This window comes from Scophthalmus maximus, chromosome 1 (genome assembly GCF_022379125.1).
Source record: "Scophthalmus maximus strain ysfricsl-2021 chromosome 1, ASM2237912v1, whole genome shotgun sequence".
NCBI classification, from domain to species: domain Eukaryota; kingdom Metazoa; phylum Chordata; class Actinopteri; order Pleuronectiformes; family Scophthalmidae; genus Scophthalmus; species Scophthalmus maximus.
In genome coordinates, this window is record NC_061515.1 from 21,876,739 (window position 1) to 21,903,657 (window position 26,919).

General features: G+C 46.0%; 2 protein-coding genes across 9 annotated transcripts in view; one reads left to right on the forward strand and one right to left on the reverse strand.

Moving 5' to 3' along the window:
• kynu (kynureninase) lies at positions 1 to 24,401 on the reverse strand. Of its 8 annotated transcripts, XM_035614138.2 has the most exons (18): positions 24,265 to 24,401; positions 23,659 to 23,805; positions 22,426 to 22,543; positions 17,830 to 18,012; positions 7,175 to 7,321; positions 4,735 to 4,930; positions 4,488 to 4,608; positions 4,312 to 4,394; positions 3,801 to 3,862; positions 3,452 to 3,523; positions 3,251 to 3,325; positions 2,605 to 2,751; positions 2,383 to 2,481; positions 2,180 to 2,253; positions 1,852 to 1,904; positions 1,441 to 1,526; positions 937 to 1,167; positions 1 to 670 (listed from the first exon to the last, which is right to left on the reverse strand). In XM_035614138.2, exons 5-18 carry the CDS (start codon positions 7,196 to 7,198, stop codon positions 554 to 556), a joined length of 1,440 nt encoding a protein of 479 aa, XP_035470031.2. In that variant the 5' UTR covers positions 7,199 to 7,321; positions 17,830 to 18,012; positions 22,426 to 22,543; positions 23,659 to 23,805; positions 24,265 to 24,401; the 3' UTR covers positions 1 to 553. The 8 variants fall into 8 exon arrangements, with proteins under 8 accessions (XP_035470031.2, XP_035470101.2, XP_035469942.2 ...); XM_035614208.2 differs by lacking the exon at positions 22,426 to 22,543; XM_035614049.2 differs by lacking the exons at positions 22,426 to 22,543; positions 23,659 to 23,805; positions 24,265 to 24,401 and adding exons at positions 20,381 to 20,852; positions 20,949 to 21,134.
• Positions 12,119 to 26,919, forward strand: part of si:ch211-246m6.5 (von Willebrand factor D and EGF domain-containing protein) — a 22,476-nt gene continuing 7,675 nt past the window's right edge. Inside the window, exons 1-19 of the mRNA XM_035615008.2 lie at positions 12,119 to 12,534; positions 15,307 to 15,491; positions 15,603 to 15,831; positions 16,125 to 16,190; positions 16,269 to 16,501; positions 17,621 to 17,710; positions 17,864 to 18,005; positions 18,718 to 18,935; positions 19,949 to 20,022; positions 20,177 to 20,450; positions 20,644 to 20,846; positions 21,011 to 21,906; positions 21,983 to 22,119; positions 22,201 to 22,362; positions 22,452 to 22,556; positions 23,703 to 23,817; positions 25,166 to 25,437; positions 25,588 to 25,807; positions 25,905 to 26,042. Of these exons, the coding sequence (XP_035470901.2) occupies positions 12,435 to 12,534; positions 15,307 to 15,491; positions 15,603 to 15,831; positions 16,125 to 16,190; positions 16,269 to 16,501; positions 17,621 to 17,710; positions 17,864 to 18,005; positions 18,718 to 18,935; positions 19,949 to 20,022; positions 20,177 to 20,450; positions 20,644 to 20,846; positions 21,011 to 21,906; positions 21,983 to 22,119; positions 22,201 to 22,362; positions 22,452 to 22,556; positions 23,703 to 23,817; positions 25,166 to 25,437; positions 25,588 to 25,807; positions 25,905 to 26,042 (3,859 nt within the window). The 5' untranslated portion in view covers positions 12,119 to 12,434. The remainder of the gene's footprint in view (positions 12,535 to 15,306; positions 15,492 to 15,602; positions 15,832 to 16,124; positions 16,191 to 16,268; positions 16,502 to 17,620; positions 17,711 to 17,863; positions 18,006 to 18,717; positions 18,936 to 19,948; positions 20,023 to 20,176; positions 20,451 to 20,643; positions 20,847 to 21,010; positions 21,907 to 21,982; positions 22,120 to 22,200; positions 22,363 to 22,451; positions 22,557 to 23,702; positions 23,818 to 25,165; positions 25,438 to 25,587; positions 25,808 to 25,904; positions 26,043 to 26,919) is intronic.

Below are 26,919 nucleotides of genomic sequence, written 5' to 3' on the forward strand. Positions count from 1 at the left end.
GAATTGTAGGAGCTTTTATTTGGATTTTTTAAGCTTACTGTACATTGCAACCCCGACATGTAAAACTTTAAATATGCACCTGAACTTAGACCAACATCAAGTTGTCTTTTGAGAATCGGAATTATAAGAAGGTTTGTCTGTATGTCAAACTCTTCCCATAGTGTTCTGTCTTAATCATCTGTCCTAATCATAAACCTTAATTTTAGACATTTTAATTTCATCAAACTTCTCGAATGGCTTTTGTGTTCGTACTACATTTACCTTCTGATCTTTCTGGCTTGTGTTTAAATAGAAAAATCTATTAAAAAAAGGAAACATCTATATTATTTTCCAACTGGTTTTCAGTTTATCTTAGATTGATGGAGGGGGGATCTGTTCATTCCAGACAGTCCCTGATAAATATCCATCAGACCTTAAAATAGACATTTAGTCAATGACACACAACTTTTAAAAAAAAAAAATTCACACCGCTGAGAATCCACTCTTCCTATAACTTTATGACTTTGCAGCGGTCAGAGCTGATATTTTCACAGCGAACCTTTCGGTCCACTCTTCATCCACTGGCTACGAGAGCGGATCCCAGTGTCTCTATGAAGGCGTGGACGTCGCTGAAGGTGTTGTAGAGCGGCACCGGTGCGATTCGCAGCACGCTGGGCTCCCTCATGTCACACTGAGGAAACAACAGGACATTCTTTTGCTGAAGAGCCAACACCGTTCCGCTATGTATAGGGCTTTTTTAATGATTGATTGATTGATTGATTGATTTGAATTGTAGGATAAAACCACTGAGTTTGCAACTTATTCTGCTTTTACTAGGCTGCACAGATCAATAAATAATGCTTCCAAAACTTTTCTTTTCGAACCAGCCTGTCTGTGCTCTTCCAATGCAAACGCCATGCCTCTTGCTCGAGGTGCTAGAAAATGTCAACTACTCACAGTGACTCCCCTCTTCTCAAGCTCCTGGAACACCTTTGTGATGGGGACAGAGAAGGAGAGCGAGAGCTGGCAGCCTCTCTGCCGAGGGTCCGACGGCGTGATGATGCGGACGTGTGGTTTGTGGGGCTGGGCGGGGTCCTCGGCGTAGAAATGCTGGATCAGGTACTCCAGGTAGCCCGTCAGCAGGTGGGACTTCCTGCGTAGTGCCTGCATACTGGTCATGTTAAATACCTGGAAAGATTAAAGTTGGTGTCAGTGAACTATCACTTCTCAAAAGTTTATTTTTAGAATAATTTTTTGCCCATATTGTTGTCGTCCAGAAATCCATGTGTCTAAATGTTTGGAAATTTTTGTATCCATCCATCTGGACTGTGGGAGGAAGCCAGAGTATCCGAAGAAAGACAGGCAGGCAGGTTACATTTTTATAAATCAGTGCTAAATAAACCATATTTAAATCTTACGGAATTATCTAAAAAATGCAACGTTGCATTGTTGGTACTGTACCTCTAAACTGGCCTGCAGGGGGCAGACCAGCAGGATGGGCTGGTTGGAGAGTCTGAAGCCACTCACACCAGGCTGCAGCTCCAACTCTAAAAACAAAAATGAGGAAAGAAGTGGATGTTTTAAATAATGAATTCACAGCCTATATGACAAAGTGTATAAACAAATATCCTGTGTGCATAAATATGATGGTTTGGCCTTAAAATAGACAAATGTGGATACTAAAAAGTATATTTTCAACACAAGTAGTGTACTTCAGATGTAATATCAAATAACACCACAAGATGGCAGCAGCACACAGCCACTTTAAAATCCTGCCACTGTGTCCGAGGAGTTTGAGGACTTTTGAAATTTCTATTTAACTAAAAAGATTTGATAAGAGGATGTTGCAATGTGTCGCATGCGGACACTTACCGTTATTCATTTGGAACCGAGTCTTCAGGTCATGTCCCCACCATCCCAACAGCCTGGTGGAGACGAGAAAGACAATTATAAATATTACATTCATTTTGAATCACTTTAGGTAGCACTTAAATACAACAAAAATATATATTCAGATATCTTTAAGTCAGTGCACAGCAGGTGAGTTGAACATTAGAAATACAAATTTAGAAAGTTGGTCTACAGATAAGTGAATAATATATTATTTTATGTATGTGCTGTCATGTACATGTATCTCTGGATATATGGATATAACTACATTATGAAATACACAATTTATTTGTCAGGTGTTTGCACTCACGCTGGTTTGATGGCGTCTTTATGTTTCTCGTGGATAAACGCTCCTGCTAAGCCACCGGCACCTGAATTTAGATACTGTGACACGACAAGACAGTCGTCGTTCAGACATGTACGTTACTGTCACGTACTGTATTCGTCTGCTCACATTCAGTCACAGTGGGGAGGGGGGGGGGAAACAGAAAGCAGGTCCCGAGGTGAGCTGACCTTGTAGGAGCACCAGCAGGCGAAGTCGACTCCCCAGTCGTGCAGCTTTAACTCGGCGTTCCCCGCAGCGTGGGCGCAGTCGAACCCTACGTAACAGCCCTGACAGACAAACAGGTGGGGATTGCTGGTTAGTCACTGTTAGTTAAAGCTGGTTATAAGTTTCCTGTTATCACAGTTGTGCTCTTACTAAAAGTAGATGGGACTCAAATGTGCAAATTATACCTTCCTCTGGCCGGCCTCCGTGATGGCGGCCAGGTTGAACAGCTGACCGGTGTAGTACTGAACTCCGCTGAGCATCACCAGAGCGATGGAGTCGCCCTCCTTCTCGATCACCTGCAGGATGTCCTCCGTCCGCAGAGTCTCCTCTCCCTGAGCAGGGGGCAGAGGTCAGATTTATCTCGCACCAGTCTCCTTTGTGCATTTTTCGTTCATCCCTAACCTTCCATAAATTATCTACAGGCACAGAGATGTGTACGTTGTGTTCAAAAAGCTTGTCTTCCAAACCAGAATGCTGGCTGAACGTCATGTCTGGCATTTAGACGATATCATGTTGTGCAGTCAGGTTCTGGGTCACACCCAAAATGCTGCTGAAACAGCATTTAAACATCATCAGATGCAATAAAAACTTTAAAGAATCCAATGAGGATAAAATAATGACGTGAACTGTAATTTTTCATCCAAATTTAGCCTGGTTGGTGTTAATATACAAATCAACTCCCAGATGTTTTCTCAAAGGGCAGCTTAGAGACGATGTTAATGTGAGGAATTCTAACTTTCAGATAAAGACACACTGTAAAATGTAATAACAAATGAGGAGCAGATACAGCACCACACTGCTCTGGTTGAGGAGTGAAAGGTGAGGACGTACCGCTCTGGGTGACAGCAGCAGCGTGCTCTCCTGAGGGTCGAATCCCCGCAGCCTCACCTGGGATTCCACAGCGTACTGGAGACAGGAGAGAGAGACAGACACGATAATCTCTAAATTGTATTTAAGTATGAACATGTATTGATATATGTCCGAGCATAAGAATTCTTTGTTTAATGGTTTCTTTTTTTTCCTTTCACTTACATGGTCTGAGGGAAAGGCCTTGTCTTCTAGCAGGATTTTGTGCCGAGCTGCCGTGGGGTTGTAGAAGGAAAGCTACAGAATGACGGCATGTCGGTTATGATTAGTCAGTATTGAAATTATTTTAATTTCTACGTGTGCTTGTTCCCTCTTCTTCTTTACAGTTCTTTTACAATGTGCGATAATGACATGTCTCGCATGAAATATGACAGAAAAAAATGTACAAAGTCAAAGGTAGAGACATTTCCGCTGCTTATGTTCAACAATCAGCTTCAAACACTCGTGAATGAGGCGGATTCTTAAGATATGGGGTATGACATTTAATAAACATACTCAAACAGATATTTCTCACCATCAGGAGGTGTAAATTAACCGTCAGGCCGTTCATCAGTGCCACTTCTTCAGGTTTCGCTCCTGTAAGAAAACGAATGAGTCATGTTCTCCTTTCGTCAACCTTTCAGAGACGACCTAAACAACCTATACACACACAGTTGGTATGTCACTGCAGGGTTTTGTTTTTTTTTACTTCCATGTGCACTTTGGACTCTACAAAACAGGTTCGTGCGCAGAAGTACAGTGAACTTTACAAGCAACGGCACAGACGGATAACGTATACGAACATCACATTGACAGAAAAACAAAAGATGAAGTACGAACAAGAATCAACCTGTGTTCAACTGCTCTGTGTGCAACTCTTGGCTCTGAAAATTAATATTTACAACTTGCGTTCTAGTCTTGATAGGATAATTCCACTAAAGAGCTTTGTGTGCGGGACAAAGAAGGCTGGGGGCGGAGGTGCAATTTGACAAATACCTCCATCTCAAAAGGTTAAAATATTTCATGTCAGTTGAAGTCTCTCTTACCGACAACATTAGCCATCAGCTCCTCTATGTTGTTTTCAGCCCAGGCCCAAGGTCGAGAGCCCTCCGTGTGACCATGAACACCCCTGGGGGCGACACATATAAGCTTGTTTCAATGCAAAATAAAAACACCTTCATCTCAGCTTTTAGGTCAATATGGAAATAAAGTGCTCAAATACATTTTCGCCCACTTGTCCAGCTCCTCCTCCACATATATCCTGGCCATTTTGGGCTGCAGCCCCAGTGAGTTCCCCACGAGGTAGATGCACTCCTTGCTGCCGTCGACCAGTGAGAGATCCGCTGCAGAAGCATCGAATGAGGAAAGAAATCCAAAATGACATTATCACATTATTAAAAGTCTGTGATCGAGCACTGAAACCCCATATTTACCCTCCGCCTTCTGTAATGCGGTGGCTTTTTACTCACAAGGAGGCAAGTCTGCAATTTTGGGCACCAGAAACTTCTCCCTGAGGTGTCCCAGCTCGTCATGCTCGTCAAGGTATGAGGCCACTTGGGCAGAGGTCGGACTGCAGCCCAACGAGGCCGACACCCGCTCCAGAGTTTCTCTCGGAGTTGAGCCGACCAAGGGGTCCATCGCGGTGGGAATCGGGCAACTGCTGGCCTGCAGAGGGAGGAAAAACGCTGCGTTTATAAAGTGAACTTGTGAACGACTGACTTAAATGAATTACTCTTGAGTTGCATTCATTGCTGGAAGAAGATCTTTCCGTCCCTGTTGGACTCCTTCAGGGCAGTCTTCTTTGAGAATTCTCACCACAATGGGTCGGTAATTTACTCACGACGTTGGCTTTCCGGGTCCTTAACGTGGTTTTTATGAGATTTTAAAACCATCAAAATACTTTTTTGAGTTAAGTCTAGACTCACCTAAAGATCACAGACTTTTCTTTGAGAGATCATCAATCCTACTGTTTACTCCTCCCAACTGTCACCTTTATATCTATCCCACAGTAAACAATGGCAGGTAGGAACCAACATGATTCTGGTCATTATTATCACAATTATGTCGAATACATACTGCATTCATTCATTTTAACATATTCTTTCTATGATCGGCTATGTGCAACAACAACATGGTCGGAAAACCCCTAACTGTTGATTTTGGCTGGTGAGGTGAATGAAAAGAATTAAATACATACGCGGGTCAAACCTTTATTAGATATAAACGTATTCCAACAGGATCATTCCCCAGAGGGTGAGGGTGCCAGGCTCAAAGCGGTTCCCTCATGTACATGTCCCGCGGTTCATTTATCGAATGAGATGTGTCACTGTTTTGTATTTATTCTCGTTGATTGCTCAGATAGCTGTTTTTTTAAAACCCTGTACTTTTACTTAAAAACAAGTAACAATGCTCCACCCTCACCTTCAACCATTAATAAGAACTTTCTTCTCTCGTCTTCTTTCATATTTCAATATAAAAAAAATACAACGCCAATAAGTGTCCCATCTATATTGTAGCCCAATGAACAAATTGCAACAGGTAAGTTAAACAGACCTGACGCTTCGAGAATCAAATGAACAGCCAGTCGCGGGTTCTTTGATGAAGTGTGAAGCCTGCAGTGCAACGACAGTTGCAACCCACGTTCAGGTCGGCCAGTTTGATCAACAGAGCTCCCTCTCTGGAGACAACGGTCAGACTGAGCCAATCCTCTGCTCTGGAAATGCTCTTTAACCTCGCTGTGTGCAGCTTTAAGTTAATCATTCTTCCACTGTACTGAACTCAGGCTCGAGATAAAAAACAGAGCTGGACATGTCCTTTTTAAACTCTGCCCTGGATCAGACTAGATTCCCGCTACTACGTGTCCTTTTGTGCAACAGGCAGACGAGAGTGAGTTCCCCATTATCATGGTTTCACTTTGAAATTCCAAAGAACGTACAGTGTGAAGTTCCCGCATGCGCAGACTCATTCGTCTGAGTCTGTGTCCCAGCTCATCACAGAGGTCAGGCCCCTGTGCAAACTGTATATATATATATATATATATATATATATATATATATATATATATATATATATATATATATATATATATATATATATATATATATATATATATATATATGTAGGGGACCAATGGAAACGCTGATGGTGTCGTTTTGCTATCGCCATTACACTATGCAATCAGTTTTAACATGACAATGCCAAGTTGGCTGTACAGTAGATACATTTAGTAAGTTAACCAGATTCGTCAGCAGCCTCGCCACATCTGGAGAAGACAGACAATCAGGGCCAACAGCAGTAAATCAAAAAGAGCAAGTTCAGGAAATAATTTATAATAGCATTGACGTAACCGAGGATGTGTATGTTAACTATTAATTTAACGGTTCATTTGTGGGAGGTGCACGACTAGATGTGCCCGGAGCTGCAGGCAGATCAGGGCCGGCAGGGAAAATGTCCGGAGCAACATCTGCGGTCTCACATAATGCCCTTCTGAAAATTTCAGGAGATTATGATGACTTCAGTGCATTTATGAAATAAACCTTTGTCTCTGTTTTTCTCCAGTGCTTCATGTTTCACCACATTTCCACTAGATGGCAGCAAAGTATTGTCATCCTTGTAGGTGAGGGCCAACACATGTGTAACTAATATACTACACTACTATATGCAGTGAATACACAAAGCAATATACTTATAGACAGGGCACATTCATGGAAATATAACAGCTTTGTCCTGGCAGTTTTGGAAATGGAGACTGAAGATTTCTGGGACTTTTAGTTTGTCTGTTTTTCTCTGCTCAGGGTCTACTAGCGTTTTACTGTACTCTATCACCTGTGTTTTCAGTATAATTAACATAAATAACACATTTTGATTTCCACAACCAAAGTGGCCAGTGTTGTTCGTCTTCTGCCTAACCTTCTTTCCTTCCGCTTCTGCCATTATTCACATCTTTCTCGCAGCTCACTAAGCCGTCTGCTTTCATTTCATCACAATAGCTGGAGCTCCAACTCCTGCTGAAGGTGATGTTTTCCATCCACACTGCATCAGACTCCGCGGGAGCCTCTATTAAAACACATCATTTGTATTAACTGTATCATTTTGTTTTGAAAGCAGATTAAATATTCACTCAAACATGACAAAATAGGCTTCATTTAGTGGGGAGAGCTAATCCATACAGTTTTTAGGATTTATTATATTATCTTTATTATATTAAAAAACGGACTCTTCCTCTAAGCAATCTGACATTGCATCAGTGACACCTCATTGTTTGCGAAATGTCTCGTAATCAAACTTGACAGAGTGAGAAAACCAGAGCTCGGGGTTCAGAGGTCACACTGTATCGTGATCTACTGTATGAAGGTGTAACTTGACCTGAGTGAGGCCAGACACTTGCAGTGTCACACAGAGACCGTCACATGGAGACCACCGTCATACAGAGACCATCACACAGAGACCATCACATGGAGACCACGTCACACAGAGACCATCACATGGAGACCACCGTCACACAGAGACCGTCATACAGAGACCGTCACACAGAGACCATCACATGGAGACCACCGTCACACAGAGACCGTCACACAGAGACCGTCACATGGAGACCACCGTCACACAGAGACCGTCACACAGAGACCATCACATGGAGACCACCGTCACACAGAGACCGTCACACAGAGACCGTCACATGGAGACCACCGTCACACAGAGACCGTCACACAGAGACCGTCACACAGAGACCATCACATGGAGACCACCGTCACACAGAGACCGTCATACAGAGACCGTCACACAGAGACCATCACATGGAGACCACCGTCACACAGAGACCGTCACACAGAGACCGTCACATGGAGACCACCGTCATACAGAGACCGTCACACAGAGACCATCACATGGAGACCACCGTCACACAGAGACCGTCACACAGAGACCGTCACATGGAGACCACCGTCATACAGAGACCGTCACACAGAGACCATCACATGGAGACCACCGTCACACAGAGACCGTCACACAGAGACCGTCACATGGAGACCACCGTCACACAGAGACCGTCACACAGAGACCATCACATGGAGACCACCGTCACACAGAGACCGTCACACAGAGACCATCACATGGAGACCACCGTCACACAGAGACCGTCACACAGAGACCATCACATGAAGACCACCGTCACACAGAGACCGTCACACAGAGACCATCACATGGAGACCACCGTCACACAGAGACCGTCATACAGAGACCGTCACACAGAGACCATCACATGGAGACCACCGTCACACAGAGACCGTCACACAGAGACCGTCACACAGAGACCGTCACACAGAGACCGTCACATGGAGACCACCGTCACACAGAGACCATCACACAGAGACCATCACATGGAGACCACCGTCACACAGAGACCGTCACACAGAGACCGTCACATGGAGACCACCGTCACACAGAGACCGTCACACAGAGACCATCACATGGAGACCACCGTCACACAGAGACCGTCACACAGAGACCATCACATGGAGACCACCGTCACACAGAGACCGTCATACAGAGACCGTCACACAGAGACCATCACATGGAGACCACCGTCACACAGAGACCGTCACACAGAGACCATCACATGGAGACCACCGTCACACAGAGACCGTCACACAGAGACCATCACATGAAGACCACCGTCACACAGAGACCGTCACACAGAGACCATCACATGGAGACCACCGTCACACAGAGACCGTCACACAGAGACCATCACATGGAGACCACCGTCACACAGAGACCGTCACACAGAGACCGTCACATGGAGACCACCGTCACACAGAGACCGTCACACAGAGACCATCACATGGAGACCACCGTCACACAGAGACCGTCACACAGAGACCATCACATGGAGACCACCGTCACACAGAGACCGTCACACAGAGACCGTCACATGAAGACCACCGTCACACAGAGACCGTCACACAGAGACCGTCACATGAAGACCACCGTCACACAGAGACCGTCACACAGAGACCGTCACACAGAGACCATCACATGAAGGCCACCGTCACACAGAGACCGTCACACAGAGACCATCACATGGAGACCACCGTCACACAGAGACCGTCACACAGAGACCATCACATGAAGACCACCGTCACACAGAGACTGTTGTACAGAAACCGTCCTACTGAGGAACTCCTCATTAACCCTGACACAAGTTGTATACCTTCTTATTGGATCTGAGGAGTTCCCCAATGTTTGTTTTTATAATACATTGGCCTTTTTTTCATCACTGCAAGCACATCTCTGCAAACTATGCACAATGGCTTCTGTTTTTCGTTAACGAAAAAGACAAGATTTTTGGGCATTTCTCTTGGAAAGCGCAAGATCCTGCCCCTCCCTTTCGTTTTCTTGATGCTTGACACGTTACGACACGTTATAGCTGGCGTTCTGTTCACACTGAGTATGACCTGACTGATCAATAGCCAGAGGCAACCACTCTGAAAGACATTTAAGGTCTACGATTTCTAATAATTTTTGGCCTGGAGACCCAAGGTTCCCCACTCCCCTGTTTTATGCTTTATGTAGCTGTTCCTGAACAATGTCCACATGTGCTTTAAAACTATACATGTTGCTGATGAACCATCCACTAGTCTCACATGCATTGTTAAAAAATAACCACAACTGACCTAAGACATGACCTTCAGAAATAATGATTATGATGACGTGCCCTCGAGGTCAAGCTGATCGACTTCTGACCTTTTCCTCCCTGCCAACTATGTTTACAGATACTGAAAGATCATTTTCAGGTCATTGTTTTTCTCAAATCAAATATGCAGTGTTTTTAAAAAATGAGCTTAGCCTTGCGTTTACCACAAGAGCTGGATTCAATAATTGCAAATTAGTTTGTCTTCTGTGGGGGGTGACTGACATAAACCAGCCGCTAATGATGATGAGTCATTGTACATATTTCAGCATTTTTTCAACATATGCAATGGTCACAAAAGTATCCCGGCTGCTTGTGTAAATAAAAACATGTAACATGTTTGGAGGAAGTGCAGGTTGCTGTTTTAGGAGCACGAAGACCTGTTAAAAATGACTCATGGTCTTTTAAGAATGCAAAAACAATATGGCTGCAAGATGTTCGGCGGCATTGGTGCAGCGAACATGCTGCTTGTATGCTCTTCCCTTGTTTTTCTCACAGTCAGAGAGTTTGTGTGACATCTGGAAGCGCTCAGGAGGCGGGACTGAAACTTCCCCCCTCTTGTTGTTTCCCAAGGCACACACACACACACACACACACACACACACGAACACACACATCAAAGGAAGTGGCTGATAATGTTTTCTCTCCCGTAAAGGTGCTTCAGCGTTGAGCCAAGCAATATTCGGCCTCAAATCAGAGAGGTTCCAGAGAGTCTACTGTGGGACGGTAATGGCACTGAGGAACACTTGTGGGTGTCACAGGTGTGAAAAGGCTGAGAAGCACAGGCCAGGGAGCAGGAGCAGCCGGAAACATGAAAGGGGATTGTAGAAGAAAAGGTTGCAAGGATCGATTGGTTGGTTTCTATCATAGTGTAAAGTACAGGACTATATTAGTTGGGTATCAAATATTAGAAACACACCTCAAGACAATGTATTTCAAAACAACACCATTATTTACTGTAACCTCAGTGACTTAATCAACACCTCTGTTAATTTGGGTTATCTTGAGTTTTATGGCTTTTCTTACTTGAGCATTACAAGTTAATCAAAATGAGGTTAAGGCCAAAGGTCAAGGTGCCGACCATGAACTGTAAAATCCCACGTTTGTGGATCTCACTCCACGTCTCTCTACCCGCACATCTTCTTGTCTGTATAATCAAGGCATACAATGGCAAAAAATATATATATATATATATATATATATATCCCTAAAAGCTCAAGCTTGAGCGTGCTTCAAATAAACTGTCGGAACAGTCAAACAGCATTAGAAGCAGTCCACGTGAAGGTCAACAGACTTTCTCACAGCTCGTGAAGTCAAGTCTGAATGAAAAGGCGGGCGCAGAACACACCTGCTGCCGCGCTCAGGTCTTTTATTTAGTGGCGAGGTATGTCTCTTTGTCTCTGAAGCCCCCAGCACCTGATATTTACTCTACACTGCGGAGGCCGACCTTCTCTGTTTCAGCGCCGCACGGTTCTCACCCCCCACCCCACCCCCCGCAGTGAAATCATCTCAGTCACAAACCGTTCTCAGTCATGAGGAGATAATGAGCTGAGAAAAGAGATTAGGGCCCGTCCAGGGGTTGGTGTTTAGAAGGGGCATTCCTAAAACAGGTCATTTGCTGTGATTTTCTTCAAAAGTTCCTGAAATTTGGGGATTCTGCATTTTCATGTGTTTTGAGCTTTCATGTGTTTAGGATTAGGCACCAATTAACTTCAAAATAATTACATGGTAGTTTGTGAGACAGGTGCAAAATGAAGATGATGAAATTCTCCATGAATGAAGTAAAACCTGACAGGAGACTCACTTCCTCTACAATCGTTGACATAATGTTTATCCAAGTGCACATAGGAGTTCATGTATATGCAGTGTAGTTACAGGTATATTCTGCTGCACAAAAGCGATTCTATACTTTGCAGAACAATGCATTAACTGTATTCGTTCTCCAAATGGATCACTTTGGCTGAAGATGATAAGACAATGAGACAATGATGTAAGTAGAAGATAGCACTCTGTGTGTGTGTGTGTGTGTGTGTGTGTGTGTGTCATATGCGCGCAGGGATCCATGTGTCATGGTTTCCAGTCTAAACAGCCCTCGTGTGTTTACGCCCTTGATAAACCTCAGTGAAGCCTCCGGGACGCCGCAGGCCGAGACGGTTCCGGCTCTCGCCACGACACATGGGATGGATCTATTATTGATTCAATTTGTTTCGAGAGTTCAGAAAAGACCCACCTACAGGAACCGACTCCTCAGTGGTCTGCTCCCCCCCTCCCGTTCTGTCTCTGTCGTCTCCTTCGCGCTACGCACGGGAGAAGCAGCAGTCTGCGCTGAGCCGAGCGCAAATACAAGTATCTTATAGATAAAGTACAGTTTGCGCCACTTTTGCATTTTTTTTTTGGTTCCTCCAGACTCTCAATGGGACCAGACGACTGAGACGAGCCCGTTGCATCTATCCCCCCCCCCGCCCCGGAGCCGAAGCCATGGACTGTTGCGCACATGTTTCGGTGCGCCTCTCCTTCCCTGGATATTTACGCATCGCGCTGCTGTGGGTCGTGCAATTACGAGCGCTCGCCCAACATGGTAGGTGCATGTGCAACTTGTGTCAAGGCTCAATTTACGGGTTGTCTAAGAGAAAACAAGACAATCCTAAATCCCTCTGCATGCACAGAGTTCATCAAAAAAAAAAAAATTCCCAAATGGTCCCCAGCTGCCATGTAGCAGATGATTTTACCTCTAGGATAAAAGGAAAAAGAAAAATCTACTTTTCATCTTCACGATCGAGGGAAGCGTAGAAGCAGATGTCTAATGCAATCCAGAGCTCCACGTACAACGTCCACAATCCGGATTCTTTAACATAAAATGCAGAAATCGGAACATCCTGCCTGATACAAGCAGCAGATTCAGAAGAGGCGCACGAGTTTGGCCTGTGCTGCTGCATTCCCATCACTCAGCAGGTCCAGAGGTCAGATGGACCCTCCACAAGACACGAGAACAAAGCCAAGCAACAGGAGTCAAAGAAAGATTTGTTTTGCTCAATGAAACGCAACGGTGGCTGTCTGTCATGTATGTGTTAAAGAACTTTTTAATTTCTGCAAAACTTCCTCAATTTGCTGCTCCAGTGTTTATTCACCAGTTATCACTTTTAACAGACAGACAGGAGATCAAGTCCTGGACGCTATTATTCTCGAACCCTGCACTCAATTACAACTAGGAACCTCCTGAGTGAAGCAACGCTGTGAAAACAACATTAACGGAAAATAAAAGCATAACAAACAGAATCCGAAAAAAATCAGTCCTCAAACAACGTGGCTGTAATTGAAGCAAGCTCAGAAAACAAAGAGTTTGTGAAGCATCATGACTCGTTGCATGACATGATCCAATAAACTGCATCTGTGCCGCTTCCTCCTCTTCCTCAGTGTCGTTCAGTCAGATTTCCTCTCACATCACGCTCGTGTCTTTCATGCCACTGCAGCACACGCGAGGCCGTAAATCTGGAGAAGAGGATTGTTAAAGTTACACAAAAGTTGTACTTGAGTTTCACGCTGCGGCCGAAAGTGTCCCCAAGTTGATTTCATCCTTTTTGTTTTGCTTTGTGTGATCGTCAAAAGGATGGGATTTCACATGAGATTGCATGAACATACATTAAGACTGGATCCGAAGGCCTGTCAATGTTTGAATATATCATGTCTTAGTTGTCTCGGTCAACCTTGTCTTCCCCCTCTCAGACGTTCTCTGCCTCCAGGCTGCACAACAGCAGATCAAAGCACACAACCGTAAAGTTTAGGGCAGGCCGTCATAAAACCAAAATGCTGGACTTCTCTGCAGAAGCTGGATCTAAGACAACTGCTGTAACTCAAAAGGGGGGAGACACATTTCCAGAGTTACAATTAAACAGTGGCAACTCAGGTAGGCTAAAAAGCCCATCGAGCGCTTCAGTCCAAAACCTTCTAATATCACTCGTTATTCAAGCCCTGCCCTTAAAAAGCAGTCAATCGAGCATGTGAAGTGTTCATACGTCATAATGACTTTAAATCATCTAAGCATTTTTCAGATCTTATCTGGACACCAACAACCCCTGATCTGTGCCGGCCTGACTCTTGCGGTTTCTGCTTGGCATTGAGTGACGGGCCCTCTGGGGAAAAGACCTGTAACCTCAGTTATGTTAACACCGCACTCTCCCAAATTAATCTTTGCCCCTGAAAAACAGGAGAGTTTCCCTGCAGGGTCCCCCCTGCACATCTGGGCTGCTGAGGGGCCTCCCTCCCAGGGGATCTCCTCCGCCCGGGGGCCGCTTCATTAGCTCACCCCCGCCCCCACGGCTCTGTAAACTCATTAAGCCACCAATTGGAGTAGTTTAGCCAGCAGCCGAAGTCTCGCCGATCGTCCTCTTCCCTGAGGACGATCAGGGAAGAGGACGGCTGTTTGGACAACCTGTGACCTCGGATCTTGTCAGCGGAGCTGCCAGACGAGGTGACGGCGCACACGGGCGACAAAGTCAACAAAAGTGTTTGCTTATAGGGGCTGTCAACGTGGAGACCAGCCTGTAAGGCCTTGTTTAGGCTTGGGATCACTGGCAGTAACTTCGCCCAGTCCATTCAGGGCCTTGACATCCTAAATACCCCCAATGTGTGTGTTCCCTGACTTTATTCCTGCACCATAACCAACTCAAACAGAGGAAAGGAAACAAATGTTTGTCCTCTTGATGAGACAACAATTCTTTTTTTCTTTTTTTTACCCCTTTCAGGTTTTGTTAAGGAAAGGCGTCTGTTGACATCTTTGACCCATTTCGCTTCATGATGTTGAGCTGTGGAGAGTGTGCTAGTGTGGAAAACCGCATGTTCTGCTCAAGTAATTCCCCCAGGTTGTTTTAGTCCTCCAGCTGCAGGCAGTGCTCAGAGGCCTCTCATGCGCCAGTGGCTTCAGCATCCCTCTCGAGCGCGCCCTGAGAGCCATGGGGCATCACAGGAAGGTCTGTTATTCTTAGCAATTTAGATAACCTCTGGGGGTGAATCTGATCTTTCCAGCTCACCTCTTGAACTCACACTTTGTACAATCACACACACACGTTTATCACGTTTTTTCTTGCAGCCCTTTTTTGTTGTCCACTTTGATGCGTCCTGAAGATCCTCGGAGGGGGAGGTTTCATCTTCCTCTGCATCTGGATAACTCACATTCATTGTACCACCAAGATCTGACAAAATCCAGTTGGATCACCTTTGTGTCACCAAATGATAAAAATTGAGTTAAAATAAGTTGTTTAATACTTTCTTTCTTTTGTTGTTTCCACTGGTCGTTTACTTTCAACGGCACTGCAGTTCAGTTTGACATTGTCCTTGTCATTCTTCTCATCAGCGCCAGAGTGTTTCCCAGGAGGCCACCGGACTTTGCGTAGCCCCTACCGCAGTGTCGACTTTGACTCCACAGAGATCCAGAACACTGCCATCCAGGATCTGATCTGTGACCACTCGCTGTCGCCGGGCTGGTACAGGTTCAAGATCAACAACAAGCCGGCGGAGATGCCGACCACCTGCATTGAGGTACGACACCAAAACTGTGCTCTGCACAAGCACCATCAGCACAGCTGGAGGGTTTAAGGACTCCCCTTACTGCAGGTAATGACCGTTCCTTTCCACCCCACTGTACCGTAGATGAACCGCTGTGGCACGCAGGCTCCCGTGTGGCTGTCGCTAAAGGACGCCTCCCTGCCGCGGCCCGGCGAGGTCCGCCAGCTCTCCGCATGCGCCACCTGGCAGTTCTTCCACGGCAGCGCCAAAGATTGCTGCCTCTTCCGCATCCCCATCACGGTGCGGAACTGCGGCGAGTTCCTGCTCTACCACCTGCAGCCCACGCAGGGGTGCATGGGATACTGCGCCAAAGGTGACCACAATTTACCTCAAATATGAAATCTCACCTCAAGTGGCGGAGAACTGACGGGGTTTCTCAATTGTTTCTTCCATGGTACTTTTCATCCACAGTGGCCACAAAGTAAAGACAGTTCATTCTTAATCCTGGAAATAGAAGTTTGACAAAAGACCGGGTCATATAGCTGAAAGCTCCAGAAAAAGCTAGAAAGGTTATCCTTAAAATAAAGTATTGATGTAAGAAGTATAATAAAGATAATGACTGTCATTTCTAGATAAAGTAATGAGAAAATATCTCTCATGTTTCAGTGACTCCCAATTTGGGACCAAGACTCTGCCCCCCAGGTGAGGTGGAAGTCAACGGCCAATGCAAAGGTAAGGCTCAGAAAACGTCAACTTCTGACTCCAATCTCAACGTCCCCTTTATTCAAAACAAACTCTTTGTTTTTTCAGCTGCTGTCCCATCCCTGCCCATGTGGCCGGTGATCGCCCCGGAGCTGATCGGCCACAGCGTCCACCTGAGGTGCTCCTTCGTGCCGCCGCCGTGGAGCCAGCCACTGGGCTTCCAGGTGGTTTGGGCTAGACACATCGGCCACAGCATGAAGGCCGAGATCAGGCAGGAATCCACGCTGAAGCCCTTCTCTCTGGCGGAGATGGATGGGGTTCACTTCAGGCTCGGGGAAACGGTGATTGGCGCTGGACCGTGCTGGACGTTTTCCACGCGGAGAGTTTGACCCCTGGAGTGGGCTTTTTGGGGCGGCACTGAGAGCTGCAGATTAGCCATTAATGTCAGATGGGCATCAGCCGTCCGTTACCAGATGACACGAGGCGGTAATCAGGCATTTCATCAATCGGCTTTTGTAAGCGCTGGACGTTTGAGGTCGGTCTGTGGTTACATCAGACTGTTCCTTTGATAGCAGAATTTAGCAACTGTTCGAGGAACTGCATCGTAAGACTTTTATATCACGATTCAAATGCGGCTCGGGTTAGACAGGGAACTCTTCCAGCACACATGCTGTCAAAAATGTAATATACAAGAGCCTTGTGCTACTGATACGCTCATTGAGCATCCGCAGCTTTCTTCCTTGACACAGTTGCCTTCTGCCAGCTAAAGCTGAGTAGAAGTAATGATTGCTCTTCTGCAAAAAGGGGGGAATAATTATGATAAAGCAATTTTTTTCCTGCATATTGACGCATATTTGGACACCGGGCTCGTATTACTTGCGCCTGGAACGTGTTGCAGAGGACATCGCTCGCTCACGGGGCCCGTCTTTAACACATGTTGATGCTGCAGCTGACATGGGTCAAAGGTCATCGCCATTGTTTTTTCTCTCCCTGAGAATGAGTCAAATGTTAGTGCTCTTAGAGCCAGGGATCGGAGGGTGGGGGGCTGCACTGTGGGCTACACATGGAAATGTTTTGATAAATCATAAATACAGTGTCGCTCTTTTTTGACGAGTAACTCACACAGTCTCACACAGTCTCACAGTGTTGGAATTTAAAGAAATTGTTCATTTAGACAATGTACTGTTCTCGAGAGCCTAAAAATGATCTTATTCTTCAAATACACAAAGTAGTCCTGCTCGTTAATGCCATAGCAGAAATTACGGGGAAAAAACAGCTGCACACCTGCTCAGCAAACTGTACATGCAATTTCGATTGATGTTATATTTTAATATTAGGTCTAGAATCATGTTGAATTAAAAAAAATACATACTTGACCTATGTCCTACATGTTTTTGAGGAATCAATCCCTGACGGATGGATACAATAAACTGTATTATGCCTTTTCTCGGTCCTCGCAGTTCTCCTGCAGTGTGTCAACTTTCCGAGCCAACTCCAGCCACACCAGGTCTACCCCGAAAGAAAGCGAGAGTTTCTACGCGGGGCTGAAGGTAAACATTCTTGTGTTATGGTTAACCTCCCGTCTGCACCGAGATACAAAAAGAGCTATTTTCTTTATACATCGACAAAGTAAACCTTGCAGAGCTGAGACGTGCCCAGCCGGACTCACCAAAGGCTCGTTCTTCCCCCCTCTTGCTCTTCAGTTTTCCCCGGACTCGCTCCACGTAGCAGAGAACAGACAGGAGCATGAGGTGACCATCCACAGCACAGTGCCCGTCCCCTGCTACATCTCCGACCACGGCCACCAATGTGGAGTCCCTCTGGCTCTGAGCGTCCACGAACCAGGTCAGACCTACGGGAAAGCGGAGGATATTGCCTGTGTCATTATCTTTACTGAACTGCGGGGATAATGATGCTCACGGTTTAAGCAGTTAACCATCTTGTCCAGGTTGTGGACACAGAGTGCCGGCAGCAACCTTCACAGCTGACCAAACATACCACACTTTAAGCCTTAATATCGGATTAATTTGATCATTACTTTCAAATCTGAGGAACTGAAATTAGTAACCGAGACTTTGTTTTCTTAGTAATCCATTTAAGATCCTTTAAAAGGACGCATAAAGACCCATTAAGGAACTTCAGTAACATCAGAAAAAGACTCCAGTGGGCGATGAACAGGCTATTACAATATCTTTTCATGAGCTTACACCATGACCTTCAATGTGTCAGTGATTGAAATCAAAGCAAAAAATGGCTGCATGTCCTTTTTTTTTCTTTTTAGATTTCCAGCACACAGCAGGTGATGCCCTGAAAAAGAGCATCATTATTATTAAAGATGATTAGAGGGTCAAGTTGCTATCCTCACTCTTCTACCCTTCTGCTGTTGGCACTAAATTTCCTCCCTATCCTTCTTGGGTTTTTTTTCTCCGTCTGTTGTGCTCCAACTTGTCCTGTACACCGTAACATCAAAGTCACCTCGGGGAGACTTTATTACAGCTCTGGAGGCAGCTGTGTGCCGTCCGTTAACACTAACTTACTGCCGTGTTGACATCCGCAGACAGTCTTGGACACGAGGCCTCAAACGTGGCGCTGTCCGCCTGCCAGGTGGAGCTCCGGGCCGACGCCTGTGGCAACGCCAGGTGTGGTCAGACAACGTTCGTCGTCACCGCCGTCACAGACTTCACGCGGGACGGGAACCGTCCGAGCCTGATCGGTGTTCAGCCCGGACCCAACGCACCGCGACTCTGGAGGAGCTACGTCCCGACGTCCCTTAAAGTGGGTTGAAGTGAAACTCCCTGGATGTGAATACCGTGCCAAGTAGCAACAGCCGATGGTCTGCATTTTAGTCAGTCATTTTTAAAACTGTTGAGTCCATGCAGAGGGACTGGGAGATGTATACAATTGTAATCGTGGCCCTTGAGAGGATTCCAGAGATCATTGAGGATCCTTGTGCTTGAAGGGTTCATGGAAAAAGTTCAAATCATTCTTAGAGGGTCCTTTTTAGGGGTTTTAGAGGAGGAATGGTGTGTACTCCCATCAAACCCGAGAGGCGTCCGGTGCTCCTGGAAGTCAGGGAATTGGAATTTGAGGCATCAAATTTGCTTGGGACTGAAGGAGCTTTTTAGGGATTTATGTAGCCCTTGAGATATTGTCACAGAAAATACTAAAGGGGTTCCTTGGGAAGCTACCATGAGTTTTTCAGGCTCGTCTGGGGAGATAACGGTGGTCTGTGGTCAGAGCCAGGAGTACTTGTGGATGCTCCACAAGGGTCTTGTGTTATGCAAAGGGCACAGTCCTTACAGGCATTCCTGGACTCCTTGAGGATGGCTAAGGGGTCTTTGAGGAGGTTGGCCCTTCAAGATTCCTGCAGGGGAATCCCCTTAAGAGGGCACCAGGGTCCAAATCTAAATGACGAACAACAGCAGAGTGATATAATTATATAAGTATGACTCTAATTAGAGAGTATTAGAACGACCATTCTAATTACATGACTCTGTCACACTGTGTACATATACACACACTTATACAGAGGTTTAATAAGTTGGAGGGGGAGTGTGGAGTGTGACTGACATGAAGTTCGAGGGCCAATGCTCTAAGTGGTCATTAGTTATGTCCACACAAGTTATTGCGTTACGTAAGACGTGATGTCAGCCCTCCAGACACTCTGTCTGGAGGGGTCCATGGAACAGATGGGAATCTGTGAGGAGTGAAAAACATCAAAGCCCAAGGTGAAAGGGTCAGAGGGAGGGGCCCGCACTAATCTTTGTTCTCCCGACCCCTGCTACCAGGTCACTGTCCAGGACGTTCCTACCGCCATGTGCTACTCCCTGACTGACCCACACGTCATTACGCTGGACGGCAGGTAAACGTATTTCCACATTGATTGTTAGCAGTAGTCAAGTGGTAATTTGTTTATATGTATAATGTAAGGATATGATAGATAGTAGTTTGGCTGCTCAGATCTGATTATTGTGCTGAGACATTGACATGACCTTTTACAAATCGGCCATGTGCAGGCGTTATGAAAACCACCAGACTGGCACGTTTGTCCTGTACCGGAGCCTCGCCCGGGAGTTTGAGGTCCACTCTCGCCAGTGGGACTGCGGCAGCCGACACTACGCCGTCGCGTGCAACTGCGGCGTCGCGGTGCGAGAGGGCAACGAGGTCGCCGTGTATGACATGTGCAATGGCCAGCTGCAGGAGACCAGACCACAACTCACCCTGAAGAGCCTCGGTGACGAGGGCAGCCGGGTCAGGGTGCTGGAGTCCCACCTGGGGAAGAAGGTCACCGTAGGTATCCGAACATTTTGACACTGGTGCAGATTCGATTTTTTTTCTGGCAACATCGTGATGTGCAGTTTTGCTTCTCAGGAACATCAATGGCTTTTTTTTCTGTTATTGAACGAGAGAATAAGAGTGAATAACGTTTTCTGCGTGGGGAGAGTATGTTAACAAGCTGCTGGATGTGACTCCCCTCTTGTAGTTGATCTTTCCTTCCGGGGCCTTTGTTAGGGCCGACGTTGGCGATTGGGGGATGAGCCTGTCCATCCGAGCGCCCAGCGTAGACTACAGAAACACCAGAGGCCTCTGCGGCACCTTCGATCGCAATGGCAACAATGATTTCCACAGCTCTGACGGAGGCTCCTATGGCCCCGATGACCTGCCTCGCTTCATACAGGGCTGGAGGTCAGTCTGTGACAGCAATTACACTCATATCACTTTTATTTTGTTTTACTTTAAACATAAACTTTGCTTTGCTTGGACCTCGTTTAGCTGAAATGGTCGAACCTTTTAAGTCTCCACAAAGCTATTTGTTTCTGTGGTTTTTCCTTCTTTTGTGTGTGAGCTAGGATAGCTCCAGGTGAGAGTTTATTTGACAAGACACCTCCCGGGACTACACAGGAGTTCAGGCGACCCTTCTGTCAGTGCCACAAGGGATACAGCACTTCTCATCACGCTGGCAGAGGGATGAGGAACCTGTACAATCCTTCCGCTCACGCCGACTGCGTAGCTCATGATAATGTGGATTACACATCTGTGTTCCCCTCTATGGACACGACCGTGGAATACATCAGGAGTCCAGGAAGAGAGGAAAGCATCCTGGATATGTCTGACTTTAACAGTCACCCTCTGGAGAGGAGGCACCTTCGGTTTCAGCGTGAGAACGAGCAAGACAGTGGTCTTGAACTAGACGGCGAGTTCAGGGAGGATTATCTGCTTTCCACTGTCAGGCAGAGGAGACAGGCATCATTTGAATTCCAGTCTGCCCAAAGCCTCAGTCAGGCCGAACTGGAGAATTTGGCTTACTTTTTCCCCGACGATCACCTGGCAGCGGCCCGACCGGAGGTGCAACCTCAGTGGCCCACACCAAGTGGCCTGAGCTCGGCCAAAGCTCTGGAGGTGTGTCAGATGGCTTTGGCCAACTCCACCGTTGGCACAGTGTGCCGGGGACTTCTGGGACGGCGCCTGGACGAGGCGGTGGATCTCTGTATCCTGGACCTGCAGCTCAAAGACGACTTGGGCTGGGAGGAGGCACTGCTGCCGTACCTGGAGAATGAGTGCGAGAGGAGGCTGCTGGAAAACCGGACCCAGAGAGCTTTGGAGGTGTCAGGTCCACCAGGGGTGTCTGGGGAAGTGATGACGGCACTGCGCTGCCCCAACTTTTGCAATGGAAATGGCGAGTGTACAGAATGGGGCTGCCAGTGCTATCCCAGCCACAGCTTCTATGACTGCAGCCTGGCTATCAGTGAGTATATTAGCATTTTTCTGGAAAATACTTCTAATTTACTCAAGGGGAAAAACAATAATATCTCCTCTTACAGGCCAGCCAGTAGAGTTAACAGACTTGGAGAACAGTGGGTTGTGTGACATCCGAGCCTTTGACTGTCGCAACGTTCGAGTCTTCGGCCTCGGCTTCATCGACTCTCCTGACCTCAGCTGTCACGCCACCAGACTGAAGGTAAGGATAGGCAAGGTCAGAGAGCCTTCAAGACGAAAGTGTTTTTTTATTTCTTATTATTGTGTTGATCTGCCTCCACAGTACATGAATGGAGTTTGGGCCGCGGGGGAAAAACAGAGGACAAAAGCCACCTTTCTCAGCTCCAAAGCGTTAGACTGTGCCGTCCCGTCTTTGAGCAACACGGCTGTCAACACAGAAGATTTCATGATGGATGACAAACCATATGCACGCTGGGAGATCAAGGTAACACTGCTTCTCATACTAAGCTGAAATAAAAGTGTCTTTTGTTGGTCGATGGCTGCTCACAGTATCTCGTCCCTCATATCCGTCAGGTGACCAACGATGGCTCCCAGTACAGCCAGGCCAAGGTGCTGACAATCTACGACGGGGTCTGCCAGGTCTGCCAGGCATTGCGTTCAGGACTCTGTAAGTTAAAGGTAACTCGCATATAAAAGTGAACAGTGTATTTTTTTTTCCTGTCTGAGTTGTTCTTCTCCACAGAGAAATGATTACCTCACAGCTGATACATTGGACTGACTTCGTATTTTTTCGAGGCCAGTTCCAAGAAACCTTGTTCCCACTTCAGCAAACACTTTCATGATTGTATGATTATTAAATTTCAACTAGATGGAACTTCTAAAGATCTAGCAATTAGGTTTGTGATTATTCTGTGACTGCAAGAAAATGAGGAAAATCGGTTTCTGTTAACGGTTTGACAGCTGCTTGGAAGATATTTTGCAGGATGTGTTTTAGCCCCTGCCATCGTCATTAACAAGGTTCAAGGTCACAGTGTCACAATTTGTTTGGCCCATATGGGCATAGTTTTTTTTGTTTTTCTAAAGAGACACCAGACAGATGCTACCAGCAACCTTTCAACACCCCAGCTTCGAACATTTAAAGTTAGTACAATCATAATTCACATGACTGCAAGAGAAAACTTGGACTCTCCACTGTTTGTTTATTTGAACATAAACAGAGACAGTGGGAGCGTTTAGTTTAAAAACTGGGAGATGTGTTTTATATGCTCTGCTAGGGGTGCAGACACACGCTCCAACTTGTAGCATGGCTGAATGACTAAACCAGAGAACAGAAAACCCCCGAACAGTGAACCCCCATCCTCCCACCATGCAGCAGCTGATTAAAAACTTTACATTCATAAAACAAAATGATACAGATGGGGGGGGGGGGGGGGGGGGTCCTGTTGTTACTGGAACTGCTTTTTATGAGAGTGCAGACAGAAAAAACATGTAATCTTACCAACAACCCTGAGTTAACACACACACACATACACACACACACACACACACACACACATCAGTGCAAACAGCTGTAGACACAAATTGAATTATCTTAAGTACAGCTGTAGCAGATGATGTGTGTTTTTTTAGAGCTGATTTCCTGTTCCTCACCTTGCAGAGAAACCCACGAAGGGAACGCACAAACAGCTCGGAAAAAAATCTGTTATATAATCTCGTAATCCCGCTGTAACCATGTCAACATTTTAAAAACAACACTGTAAATATGAGTACACAAACAAACCTTTTTTCTTCTTCTTCTGTTTTACTCTGTTTCCCGTTGGCCAGGAGCGGACGTGTAACATCGAGGGGATGTGTTTTGCAGAGGGAGACTCCAATCCCGGCAGCCCCTGCCTCCTCTGTGACCCGGACACCTCCAAATTCACGTGGTCTGTGAACCAAGGTGCCAACAAGTTGCCGTGTTTATCTCATCAGATTAGAAGAGAACATCTCTTTCATAACCATTATCTTCTAATTTGTGGGATGTGTCCATGCGGTCGACACAAATTTACTTTGCACTTTATGGCAAAGAATATCTGAAGAGGGGTTGTCCTAAACCCCCTCTGTGTGTACTCTTGGTGTGGACTCTTTTTGCTTGGTTTGCGACATGCCCCATTAGTTTTGAAGAAAAAGAATTATGTCCACAAAGAAATGATTTCTCATTTTGGTGTGGAATAACTTGACTGGTCTTCAAAGCCTTGAACCCCACAGCAGCATATTAATGTGAATCAGTCCAAAGAGCAGGTGAAATGGTCCCTCTCATTTTCTATGAAGAGGTTGTAGTTTTTCTATTCCACTTGCAGCCCCACTAATGATGACAAAAACAAGGACAAACTAGTTTTTGTCTTACTGTATTAGGGCAGTGGCAGTTGTGGCAGTCTGTCACCATGTGCGCCGTCCAACTGTGGTCCTGTTTGTCTCCATTAGCAGATCAAAGGAGCGGAGGTTTAAGTTTCCCAGCATGCCATGGCCTGTCGCTTAGCCACGCTGAGAGAGAGAGAGAGAGATGGGGAGGGGAGAAGAGGGGGGTAAATCACACAGTTGGTTTCTAATGGCGACATATACTGACGCTCATCCTTTTCTTACCCTTAACAAACCACGAATCAGTTGTAACAGTCGAGGCTGTAATAGTTGTGCTCTGCAATACGTAAAAGATCAGTTCATCTCACCTCAAAAACTCAAATTTCTTGGAACAGTCATTTTAATAGTTTTATCAAGCAATGGCTGTCCAGTGCGGCTGTACAGTAGATTATAACAAGAGGGGTAGAAGAGGCAGATGAAAGTTGAATGGAAGAGGAATTATTCCACCGCATCACCAGACTTTTTGCTCATCTTCAGAATTCATTATCAGCTTGTCTCCTCTTGCTGACTATCACGCTGAGCAGGCATTCCCCTCACTTAGTACCTGTTGAACATCTGCTGTGAGAGCGTGCTCTGAGTAGGTGGGGGGGATGCTACTGTACGTGATCTTGCTGGAATGGCCGCTGGGAGCCCCAGTTGGAAAGAGGAGATGGAAACACCTCCTGCCATGGACATTAGTGTTTACAGCGATTCTTCCAGGAACAGCCTGGACGGATGTTTGTTTTTTTCCGAGTCACTTCCGAAGAGTTTGTTTCAGGACTGGAAGCAAATCCTGTCCTCAAAACACAAACACTTGTAGACGGAGTTGCAATAATAAAGAAGATGGTGGGAATAATTGCAGTTTTGTATAAATAACATTTAACATTTTTCACTTTCCCCTCCTTTGTCAGTCAACGAGCCACCAGCCTTCCACCGACCTCAAAGTGACCTGCGGACGTTTGCCGGGGAGAACTTTGTCTTCCAGTTTGCGGCATCGGACCCCGAGGGCTCGGCGCTCCTCTTCCAGCTGGAGGAGGGTCCGACGGGGGCCGTTCTCTCTCCGGCCGGCCTCCTTATCTGGAGGGTCCCAGTGCTTCCGGAGGAGCAGGGACGTCGGTCGAGCCACTCATTCCACTTCGCGCTGTCCGACGAGTGCAACGCCCAGAGCACCTTCACTGTGCAGGTAGGGTTGGGGGAGGAGAGGAAGGAGAGAATAAGAGAGGAGGGGAGTAGAATTACTGGAAACAATGTTGGATTGCTTAGAAATTAAGTTTCAACTTGACCTGATCACCTCACATCTTTCAGCAGTGTATCTTTTCCATCCGTCACACAGATTGACGTGGTGCCATGCGGCTGCCGAAATGGCGGCACTTGCGTGCCTGACGTCAGCTTCCCTGCCGGCAGCGGGAAGTACCTGTGTGTGTGTCCTGAGGGCCGGCAGGGCGAGCTCTGCGATGAGGGCGAAGACGACTGTCTGTCGGCGCCGTGCGCGGCCGGCGAGTGCGTCAACGCGGTCGGCGGGTACAGATGCGAGTGTCCTGCAGGGTTGAGAGGTAAGAGTTGAAGACCTTACTGCTCTGCCATCACAATTACTGTCCATAATAATCACAGAATGGGTTTCCTGTGTGTGTGTGTGTGTGTTTTTGGCAGGTGTAACATGTCTGGAAGATGTCAACGAGTGTGAAAGAAAGCCCTGTTTCCCAGGAGTTCAGTGCTTCAATAGCTTCGGCTCCTACGGCTGTGGCCCCTGCCCCAAGGGCATGCTGGGAAATGGGACGAAATGTGTGGGTAAGGGCCACGGGCATATGTTAAAGGCATGTTTTTAAGGTGTGTTATGCCAGGACAGCTACTCCCCAAAAAAATATGGTCCACAAATGTTTATCATCAGCAGATACGTCCATTATCACAGATATTTTGCTTTTTGAGCAAAGTCACCAGCCCGTTCGCCTGCCATATGCTGCTGTGGAGAAACGCACCAGGTTTTTCAATGTAAGAGTGATTCAGTAGCGGGTTCACTGAAATCTGGAGTCCAGTCCTGAGATCTGATGGCATAAGGAACATAAAACAGTGTCAGATCATTACATCATGTGAATGACATGAGAACATCTTACGCTCTTCAGCTATCTGAGAAGATGAAAACAATCAGAATGGTAAAATCAAACTCTGAATTCAGTCTGAACAAATCATTCCATCACATTCTGTCTCAAAATTGTGCCATAAAAAAAAAGTGAGATATTTTACTCAAATCCAGATGCATTTTCAGTTTTCGATGGACATCATTATTGTTGAAATATCGAGTTAATCATTATTTAGAGCAACTGATAACTGCAGATTGAAAAATAACTTCACTATCCGTCCAAGTTGTTGCTCTTTCTTTTACCAAAATAACAATTTAAGAGAGGTATGATTATAACTTCAGTACTGAATTTCAGTACAATATTTTCTCACATTCGGTGATTATATACATTGTAATATATTTTTTTAAAGAATAGACTTTTCTATCTACTTATTCATTTCCCAACAATTCTTTATCATGTACTATCATCCGTTGGGAGCCATAATGTTGGTCCAAATTTTTTATTTCTGATTGTTTGCATGCAACCCCGCAAAAAATGTATCTTAATTATTTTGTTATAAATCATAGATATCAATTATGGATAAGAGC

Bases quoted from the DNA above. Each gene is read 5' to 3' on its own strand.
- kynu (XM_035614208.2), bottom strand. From the start codon at position 7,198: ATGGCAGAAGCGGAAGGAAAGAAG. The intron at 3,326-3,451 runs GTAAGTGAAAGG...TCCTGTCTCCAG, and splicing joins AGGCCTTTCCCTCAGACCAT to TACGCTGTGGAATCCCAGGT. The intron at 1,527-1,851 runs GTAAGTGTCCGC...TTTTGTTTTTAG, and splicing joins TCGGTTCCAAATGAATAACG to AGTTGGAGCTGCAGCCTGGT.